This window comes from Microtus ochrogaster, chromosome 7, assembly GCF_000317375.1.
Source record: "Microtus ochrogaster isolate Prairie Vole_2 chromosome 7, MicOch1.0, whole genome shotgun sequence".
In the NCBI taxonomy this organism is placed as follows: Eukaryota; Metazoa; Chordata; class Mammalia; order Rodentia; family Cricetidae; genus Microtus; species Microtus ochrogaster.
In genome coordinates this window covers 21,833,720-21,844,744 of record NC_022014.1, presented here as the reverse complement: position 1 = coordinate 21,844,744, position 11,025 = coordinate 21,833,720, and the positions used below count along the sequence as shown (strand labels likewise).

At 38.8% G+C, this 11,025-nt stretch overlaps 1 protein-coding gene across 2 annotated transcripts in view; it reads left to right on the top strand.

Annotated features, from left to right (window-relative positions):
* Ssh2 (slingshot protein phosphatase 2) overlaps positions 1 to 11,025 on the top strand; it is a 243,541-nt gene that overhangs the window by 50,868 nt on the left and 181,648 nt on the right. Inside the window, exon 2 of one of the 2 annotated variants that reach the window (XM_026780288.1) lies at positions 7,337 to 7,417. The exons of the other annotated variant lie outside the window; for it this stretch is intronic. Coding sequence (XP_026636089.1) covers positions 7,337 to 7,417 — 81 coding nt within the window. The remainder of the gene's footprint in view (positions 1 to 7,336; positions 7,418 to 11,025) is intronic. 2 annotated transcript variants of the gene reach the window in all.

The window sequence follows — 11,025 nt, the reverse complement described above, 5'->3', positions numbered from 1 at the left end:
AAATTTAAAAAAAAAAGAACTTGGGAGAATGAACATCAAAATATAGAAATACACAAAGAAACAACAAAAAAAAAGGTTGTATATAGTGTCTTGTGTCTTGTGCTATCCAGGTGTTTCCATGGAGAAGAAAGCTTTTTTTTTCTTTAATTCTCACAAAGAGCCAGAAGGAACTAACCTGCTAACTTGTTAATAGCAGAAGCCTAATAGAAATCAGTAGAACAAACCAGTCTTCACAGATTACCTTTCACTTGTGAACCATATAGTCAACTACTCAAGACAGGAATCCAAACCCTCTCCTGTTCATATATTTACTTTTTTACTTTTTGAGACCGGGTTTCGCTATGTAGCCCTGACTGGCCTGGAATGTGCTCTGTAGTCTAGGCTGGCCTAAAACTCAGAGAAATCTACCTGCCTCTGCCTCCCAATTAATGTGATTAAAGGCATGTGCCATAATATCCAGCATGTTTTTCTTGTATATTGAGATTCTAGGTCCATAAATTGTGAAATGTTGCTACCATTTTTCCCCATTGTTTTCTTTGTGGACTTTCAGTCTGGATTAAATATCTAACATTGGCTTTGCTTTTTCCTGTCTTTATGAATTTGCTTATTACTTATTACTGCTGCTTTTTTGAATGATTATTCTTTTAGACTCTATCATGGTACACTAGGTGTAAGTTCTATTGTATGTGTAATGAGCTTTTTTAAAAATGGATGAACCTGTGCATTTGAACAGCTGCCTTTGCATCCCACTCCAAATACCCCATTTTCTTTTTCTTTTTATGACTTTGCTATAATTATAAGTTTAGGGCTCTAAGCACGTCCTGTGAATGTTTCTGTGAGGATACACATACATTTCTGAATAATCTTTATATAAACTACAAATTGCTTATTTCCAATTAACTGATTCTTTTCTGCACTAGTCTCAAAATCTTCTGGCATATTATTGTCTCCTTACTTCTGACTTTTGTAAATTGTTGTGTATGAAGGCCCTGATCTTTTTTATTCAGAGTTTCAATGCCATTGATTTTTTTTCTTGTATTTTAAGGATTGTGCGTGTGTGTGTGTGTGTGTGTGTGTGTGTGTGTGTCACAGCACACGTGGTGGTAAAAGAACAAGCTGGGAGAGTCAGTTCTCTCTTTCAGTCATTCAGGTGACTGGTGTCAAACTCAGGTGGTCAGGCTTACCAGCAGTCACCTTTACCTGTTGAGCCATCTCACCAGTCCAAAGACACTAACTTTTAATTAGTGACAAATAGGTTTTGTTACAGAATTCTTTTCTGTTTTCTTTTCAGAAAACAGTTTCCAACTGTTTTTCTTTTGTACTTTGAACCAAAATGCAAAACAAATTTCATTTGAGTTCAGTAAAAAAAAATATGATAGGAACTAAGCCTAGGAAATGATAAATGATCTTTTTGAGTAATTCTGATTTCTTCTTGGCATCTACAGTTCTTCTTTAAATTAAGGTTAAAAGCTCTCAAAAGCTCAAACAGTATTTTAGCAACCACAGCAAATCATCCACCTAGGCAAAGCTGAGTCCCAGCAGTCTCTGAGAAGAGAAGATGTTCCTTTGACTTCAAACCTCCATGCTGACTTGAAGCCCATGAGAGCCAACATTTCATGTAGCTTGCTCTTCTATTGGAAAGATAATAACCATGTGTTTAATGGAGATTGTTGGTCTCTCTTTTTTTTTTTTTTTTGGTTTTTCGAGACAGGGTTTCTCTGTGGTTTTGGAGCCTGTCCTGGAACTAGCTCTTGTAGACCAGGCTGGTCTCGAACTCACAGAGATCCGCCTGCCTCTGCCTCCCAAGTGCTGGGATTAAAGGCGTGCGCCACCACCGCCCGGCTATCTTAACCACACCTGTTCACAGGATTATGTCTCATCTTCAACTGATGCTTTTAGAAAGTAAGGAAAAATTGTAATAACTCATATGCTAAACTACTTACTCTTTGAATACTTACTGAATGCACCAGGCCCAGAGATAGAAGATGAGAAGCTAACAGTCTAGAAGTGGAGAGAGAATCCCTAGAGAGATATAAGAGTTGGAAAATATATTTACAAGGAACTATAGATATATAGAAGAAAACCACCTAATCTATCCTTACTTAAACTTTCAAATATTTTCATGTTTACTCAGTATAATTAGTATTACCCCTCAATAACCATAGATTGTGTCCTTAATACCAGATAGTTATCTTGCAGACCTGTGCTATTGAGCACAAAGAGGCTTGTAAAATACTTTCCTTGGATTATACGACAATCATTTTCTCTCTACGAAAAGTAACTTCACCTTTAATCCCAGCACTCGGGAGGCAGAGGCAGGCGGATCTCTGTGAGTTAGAGACCAGCCTGGTCTACAAAGCTAGTTCCAGGACAGGCTCCAAAACCACAGAGAAACCCTGTCTCGAAAAAGCAAAAAAAAAAAAAAAAAAGAAAAGAAAAGTAACTTCAAATATTTTGCTGCTACTACTGAATTTTTAAGATCTCTACCTATGTAAAATACAGTTATAGTGTGTTTCTCATTGTATGTGCTTGATTTTTGCACTTTCTATTGTATTAGTGTAAAATTAGGTTCTAAATTATAATTGTTTCCCCCAGTGAAAGGTTCAGAAAAGACTAGTGTAGTGGGTGTAATAATAGTCCTCAAAAGAAAATTTTATTCTTATCCCCTGTGAACCTGAGAATGTTTTTATGTTACATGGTAAAGAAGGAATTAAATTTGCAGTTGGAATAAAGGGTATTAATAATGTAGCTTTTAAATTGGGGATATTGTCCTGGTTTATTAGAGTGGAATGTAATATGACCAATCACAAGGATTTTTAAAACTAAAAGAGGACCTAGGTATGGTATACATGTGTATAAATCCTAACACTCTGCAGGCTGAGGCAAGAAGACTGTGAATTGGATTTGAGGCCATAGCAAGTTACAGCCTAATTTGGGCTACATAGAAAGATCCTGTCTTTGACTCGAACTAATGCAATGTAGAAGTTAACCCAGCTTTGCTGAGTTTGAAGAATTTGAATAGCTTCTTACAGGTTCTAGAAAAGTTCTAGTTCTAGTAATAGTTTTTGAGGCTTCCATAGCAAGAAACAGACTTTAACAACAGATATGTATTTACTCTTCAGGGATGGGGGTGGCTGGCTGCTGTTAAATATAAATGTTGGCAGATGCTTTCTTCTGGGCTATCTTTTTGGCTTGTAGATGTCTGTCTTTGTCTAGGATTGAAGTCTCCTGATCATTACCTTTTACACATTAACATGTCTATTTGTGTCATCCTTTTCAGGTCATGTTTAGGTAGCAATGTTGGTGAAACTTTATGAGTGTAATTTCTGACATTTCTAGGATGCACTTTCTCACAACAAACTCCCTGTTCTCTGGCTCTTACAATTCTGCTATCCCCTATTTTGCAATGTGATACCTCAGTCTTAGGTACAGGAGTTGTGTTGTAGACTGGTCTACAACTCTGCATTTTGATAGGCTGTGATTTTCTGCAATGTTCTCCATTTGTTGCGAAGGGAAGTTTCCTTGAAAAGGGGTGAGAACTATACTTTTCTGTGCATATAATGATAAATACTTAAAATATAGTTGGGGATTATTCTGGTTTAGTAAAGTGGTAGTTGTTGGTTTTCCCCCAAGATCCATGGCTTCTCTAGCGCTGGGTAGTCAGCTAGATTTCCAGTATTAGACATTATTTTCCTCTTGTTGAGTGGGCCATATGCCCATCAAAAAGCTCAAGAGGCCTAAATTAGAGACCTGTTGATTACTGCCAAGGTAGGCATGCCACTACTGCACCCTTAGGGTTGCAGAGCCATGTTGCTCATTGTGTTTCATAGGCATCATAACTGGGTAGGGCTATTGGTTGCTTTCCCCCTTTAGAAGCTTATATGACTCCTTGGGAGGAGGCTTTCAGGTCAGATCCAGCTCAAACCCTCTGGTCCTGTGTCTGAAGTACATGATGTCCTCAGTGACAGGGACTTACCTTCCCACTGTGGAAGGCAACCAAGGGCAGTAGCAATGGCCTATAATGTTTTGGGAGTCTCTTGACTAACCCTGACTAACTCAAAATAGAATTTCTCATGCCTGATATTGGGGTTTGTTATAGTCCATGACGTGGGGAGAGCATTGTCAGCCCAGATGGAAAGGTCTCATTTAAATTATGTATGTCTGTGTTTACACTCGCATGCAGTATAAGTATTTTTAGGTAGATAATGATAAGTTTTCTTATGACTTTTTGGGGCATCCTTACTGCTATTGACCTTCTTTATTGTGTATTTACCTGCCTCCCTCTTCATAATTAAAGCCCCCCCCCATGCATAGTGGTGCCTTATAACTTCCTAGTTTCTGCAGTTACTGTAGGTCATATACTTACATCTGAAGATTTGGAGCTAGGAACCTCAGATGAAAGAGAACAGGAGATATTGGTCTTTATGAGTCACTCAATAAACTTTTCTAGTTCTATTCATTTACCTGGATAGACCCTGGAGAAAGATGTGCAGGATCTGGCTGGATGGAAAGGCTCAAGAGAGACATTCTAAATATTGAAATAGAGATAAATTAAGGCAAGGGCAGGAAAATAGGTGAAATTGCTTTCATCTGTTTCTTTAGAAATAAGCCATCTAAACAAATAAACTTGGTCATATACAGACTATCCCTAGGCAATAGCTAAGAAACTGACATAGTAATTACCTCTAGGAATGGGATTGTAGAGAACTAGGAGGTCGGAGAATAAGAATGGAAGGAATACTTAAACTCTCTTAATATTTAATACTAAATACGTAAACATCTTCTGAATTTTGTTCCCAGTGTTTGCATTGCATAGTGACATAATTATTTCTCAGTGTTTAACTTAGGGGTAGGTACACTGAGAGTTTTCTAGGACTATAAAATTACTTCGTTAATACAGTTGTACCTGTGTATTGATATGTCTTGGCATCTGAGAATTAAAAAATCTTAGTCCTAGATAAAGATACATTTCATTGTTTGATATCTGATAGTGATTTGTCAGGGTTTTTAGAGTAACAGAACTTATAGAGTGAAAATATTTATGTATATAAAGGGAATTTATTAGAATAATTTTTAGGCCGGGCAGTGGTGGCGCATGCCTTTAATCCCAGCACTCGGGAGGCATAGACAAGGCAGATGGATCTTTGTGAGTTCGAGGCCAGCCTGGTCTACAAGAGCTAGTTCCAGGACAGGCTCCAAAGCTATAGAGAAACCCTGTCTCAAAAACAAACAAACAACAACAAAAAGAAGAATAATTTTTAGACTGTGGTCCAGCTAATCCAACAGTGGCTGCCTATGAACAGAAGGTCCAAGAATTCAGTACTTGATCAGTCCATGAGGCTGGATTCAGCTGGTCTTCAGCATATGTTGGAATAACAAAGAAATAGGTTCTACTACCAGTGAAGGAATGGAGAGCAAGCAGGCAAAGAGCAACAGCTTTCTTCCATGTCCTTATATAGGCTTCCAGCAGAAGCCTATGAGAACTGGATTAAAGGTGTGTCTTCCTACCTCAGAGATCCAGATTAGAAGTGGATCTTCCCACTTCAAATTAAACAGAATTCCCTCTCAGCTGTGCCCTCCATTTTTGGATTTTAGATAGTTCCAAATGTAGTCAACTTGACTACCAAGAATAGCCATCACAAAAAGTATATTTTAAAAACTCTAGTTCATCCAGGTAGTGGTGGTGCACACCTTTAATCCCAGCACAGAGACAGAGGGAGACACAGGAAGACAGAGGCAGGCAGATTTCTGTGAGTTCAAGACCAGCCTGGTCTACAGAGTGAGTTCCAGGACAGGCTCCAAAGCTACACAGAGAAACCCTGTCTCGAAAAACCAAAGACAAACAAACAAACAAAAGCCCTAGTTTCCAGTCAGGTATAGAGGCACACAGTGCAATCCCAGCACTTGGGAGGCAAAAGCAGAAGGATTGCCCTAAGTTTAAGGCCAGCCTGTTTTATACCCTGCATTCCAGGCCAGTCAGGACTAAGACCTTTTCTCTAAAAATGCAAACAAATAAAAATCTTAGTTTCATTTGAGTAGAGCAGAAAATAGAACAATAACCAGAAAATAAGGAAGAAGGAAAGAAAGGTAGATGGAAAGAGAAAAGAAACAGTCAAATGTTTTCTGCTTCTTAAACCATATGCCTTATGACAGAGATCAGGAATAAAATAAAAGAGACTTAACAGTAGGAAGGGATTTATTTCTTAAGAGTTCTGCTTGCCAATTACTAGGCAACTATACAAGTACAAAAGTTCTTGCACCATATATCCCTTATAAAGATTAAAACATTCTATAACCATAATTGCTGCTTGAAAACTGTTCTGGATCAAAACTTCTTGCTGTGTGTGGATCTTTTGCTTTCCTGTTTTTCTCTGAATAATACTTGGTTAAAGGGACATATTTCCACAGTTGTAGCCCTATTTTTTTTTCAATTTCTATTGAAGAAGAAGCTGCTGTTTGGGGGTTTCTACACTCCTTCCCAGTATTCTAAAACGCTTAATCTCTCAGGTATTCTGCAGGTGAAACATACCCTTGCTCAGAAAAATCAAAGTGTCAGATAGGACAGCTATAAAGTAGATACCACATATAACTGGGGTTTCAACCACTGCTCATATGAAGTCTTGACATCAATGCTCTATGTGATGATAACTCGGTTTCCATCCACTGTTATCCAACAGCAAACGTTCTGTCCTCTTTTTGTGTCATTAGTCACAGGGGAAAACACTCCTGTGTTATCAGCTAGTTGTTTCACTTCTTTGTCTCCTTGTACTTATCTTCTAGACAGATTAAAAAAAGAGAGAGAGATTGGGGAATGGGAGAAAAGGTTTTAAATTGTTTTCTGGCATCTGGCAAAGGACTTGAGTAGAGTGTGTCTCTTGGCTCTGATAAACACTTGTAAGCAGGTCTAATGAGGTGAGGCTAGTGTTTTTAATCCTCTAATCGGGCTCGATCTTACTGTCTTCTTTCTGAATCCTGTCTCTAAACAATAGCATCAAGTGTCTATCTTTGGATGGGAGGATAAGTGAATGGAGGTCTGTTCTCAGTTTAGGGAGAGTTCTGAATATGAAAGGAAGAGCATCCATTGCCCAAATTGGAAAGCCACAGAAAATGCTTAAGCTAACTAAACATTCTTTAATCAATTTCCTAATAATTTAACTAGTCTATTCACGCAACTAGTAATTAGCCATGTTCTATTTAAAACAGCCATCACTAATCAGAATTGCAGTTTCTCACCTATGAGCTAACATTAATTCAGTTATTTTGGTTGGCATATTTTCTCACGCTTATGGGCTCATTTGTCTAGATATCTGAAATAATGATCTTGTTTGTATTACAGAGCTCTTATTTGGAAGACAGTGAGTCAGCAGCATTACTTTGCTGTGAATATGGAGAATCAGAAATCTTTAATAATTTCAATGTACGTAGGTATATGTTTTTATACATATACAAATAATATACAGACTTTGGTAATAAATTAAAAACTTTGGGGGTGGTGAAATTGGCTCTTGATATAACTAATGTAGTGCCTATTATTTCATCTATTTGACCTTACTCATCCAGTAGTATTGGAAGGCAAATAGGTGACTCAGGATAAGTATATGTGTGTGTGTTTAGTAGTATATTTATATATTTATAATCTATAACTACTGTGCTATATTTAGATGCATGATAATCTCTACTCAAAGCATATCTATCAAAGTAGTAAAATGCTGCGTCCCAGAATTTTTAATGTATCTTTTCTGTAATTGTCTATAAGACTACAGTTGTCTTTATTTCCCTCCCCTCATGGATACATTTTGTTGTTGTTTCTAGAGAGCCTTATTACACCATTGGCAGGAACAACAGATCTCACAAGCTTTTCTTTTCTCTCTCTCTCTCTCTCTCCCTCTCTCTCTCTCTCTCTCTCTCTCTCTCTTTCTCTCTTTCATTCTTATTTCTTTCTTTGTTGTTGTCAAGACAGGGTTTCTCTATGTTCCTGGCTGTCCTGGAACTCCCTTTGTAGACCAGACTGGCCTTGACCTCACAGAGTTCTGCCTCTTCTGCCTCTCAAGTGCTGGAATTAAATTATGTGTGCCACCAATGCCAGCTCTTTTCCTTTTATGTGCAAGAGTATTTTGCCTATATGTATATATTTGCACTGTGTGTAAGCCTAGTGCCTGTAAAGGTCAGAAGAGGGTGTCAGCTTCCCAGGAACTAGAGCTACAGACAGTTGTGAGCTACCTTGTGGGTGCTGGGAACTAAACCCAGAGGTCCTCTGCAGTCATTTCTCTAGTCCCTCTTGCATATAGTTTTAATGGTCAGTTGTTTCCCTTTTCCAATAGCACCTAGTTGATACTGGTGCTGCCACTGGGTCTTCATTCCTTCCCTATACACTGTGTCCTGACTGTTGTTAATACAAAGCCAAATAAGGCTATGATTACTGGGGCGTAGAGCATTAAGCTATATTTCATAAAATGGCATATATCTTATTTATTCCAGCTGATCCTCAGTAAAGTTACTGGTAGAGTCAGTCTGGAATTAGAAAATGGCTTGTTTTTGTACATTGTGGTGGGCAGTGACATTAATCTGGAGATTCTCAGATACAAGTAAATTTCTCCTGAAGTCTGTAAAACCTAGTTGATCGGGGCTGCAGAGATGGCTCAGAGGTTAAGAGCATTGTCTGCTCTTCCAAAGGTCCTGAGTTCAATTCCCATCAACCGCATGGTGGCTCACAAACATCTGTAATGGTGTCTGCTGCCCTCTTCTGGCCTGCAGGCATACACACAGACAGAATATTGTATACATAATAAATAAATAAATTAATTAAAAAAAACCTAGTTGCTCATACATTTGCTGTGTCTTTCATGGATTCTGGAAATATCTTGAAGGGAAGGAAATGAGTATGAGAACTGTGACTAGGAAAACGAATGAACTGTCCATTGAATGAATACCTGTCTGAAGGAGAAACGAAACCCTCACTCTCTGTTCTCTGCTTCTCCTGTAATCCCAGATGCCTTTCCTGCCTCCCTAAGTCTTCGTGATTTTAGTTATGCTCTTTGTCATGAAGCTTGTACAGATTTGGAATGGCACTGGGAGAAGAAAATTATAAAGGCATATTTTGTGATTGTCATACTTGTAGAAGGCTAGGCTGTTCTTGTCAAACCAGCTTCAACTACCATTTTATGGGTGATCCAATATGGCTTGGTATCTAATTAACGTTTAGAAATGTGGTAGCCATTTTTCCCACTTAAGAGATTTGTTCTGTGTCTCGCCCTATCGTTAGCGTGACATGTTAAATTATAATATTCTTTAAATTGATTTTGACTGATCCCACACACACACTTTCACTAGATTTGGTTTCTTCCAACACATAACTGTGACTAAAATTAGGCCATACAGCTAAGTTCTATGTGTGTCAGATGTTTATTGTAGGTCATAGCGCTCATGGAGACAACATGTCTTGGAGTTGCTTCTCAGGTTTATGTTATAGCACTCCTTACCCTTTATCTTCATGATACAGTTTCAGGATCTTTACTAATTATGTTGACTCATCTGGTTGAACTTCATTCCATCTTGATGAAGAGTATAGACTGGCATGAATTCTATTATTGTGACTCATAAATAGTTGGAGTGGTGCTCATTTCCCTAGTGCTTACAAACATTAACTGATGAATCTACACAAACACTCTTTTATCACCATTTTGCAGATGACAGACTGAGTGTGGAAAGGTTATAAGATAGGTCAGTGTTTTGTGATAAGCAGGGACAGCACTGACATCACATGTCAACTGACAGCTATCGATGAGCTCATTATGAGAAAGCAGAATCATTGATAGATTATGTACCAGGCTCCTATATGGTATCCTTCAGGATACATTTTGTTCAGTGTGTGATGAAATCCTCTCAGCTTGTAGTGGCTTATCATTTAGGTTGTCTTTCTCTCAGAGGTCAGTATATGAAAATCTATTTAAAAAGTAAACATGTTGGGAAAAACTGGTCTAGTTTTAGCAGTATTTCATCTTTGCAAACAATTACTTAGATGTTTGTATTCACAGTCAGTCCTGGATTTCTTTTCCTTCTTTCCTCCCACCTACACCCCTCTCCCAGTAGTACCTCTGCCTTAGAACTTGCCTTAAAGCCTAAAATGGCCTCAGGTTTGTAATTGTCATGCTTTTATCTCCTCAGTTCTGGAATTGCTGACAATTATTTAATAGCCAGAACTTTCATTCATTTGAAAAGTCAGGTTGTGACCCTTGCCTGTATGCATAATGATATGTGTTTGATCTGCATGTTCCATAGTCATCCTCTGAACTCCATATACAGGCTGGTAAACATGCGCGCGCACACACACGTGCACACACACACATGCACACACACACGCACGCACACACATGCACATACACACATGCACACACACACACGCACACACACATGCACACACACATGCACACACACACACAGACTACATGCACTCACACATGTACTCACACATTCACACCGTGCAATAAGTTTGTTTTTTCTCTTAAAGAAGCAAAGCTACGAGCTAAGTGTGGGATATACATATATAATTCCAGTACTAGGAAGGTTGAAACAGGAGGATCTTGAGTTCCAAGTCAGCCTAGGCTATGTATCAAGACCCTGTCTCAAAATATATACACACGGGGCAAGTGGACTGATACTTTTTTGTTAATTGTTGTAGTAAGTGCGGTGGGCCTGCGTCCCCAGCACCCCAGCCGCCTGCTAGCTTATGCCCCGAAATAATTACACGGACACTGTATTCTATTCTTTTAAACACTGCTTGGCCCATTATATCTAGCCTCTTCTTGGCTAACTCTCGCACCTGGACTAGCCCATTTCTAATAATGTGTGTAGCATCCCAAGGTGTGCTTACCAGGAAGATTCTAGCCTATGTCCATCCTGGGTCGGAGCTTCATTGAGTGTGTGCGTCTGCCTTAGAGAGCAGAGCTATCACGTCTGCCCAGGAGAGGGGAGCATGGCGTCTCTGAGCTCACTTCCTCTTCCTCCCAGCATTCTGTTCTGTTTACT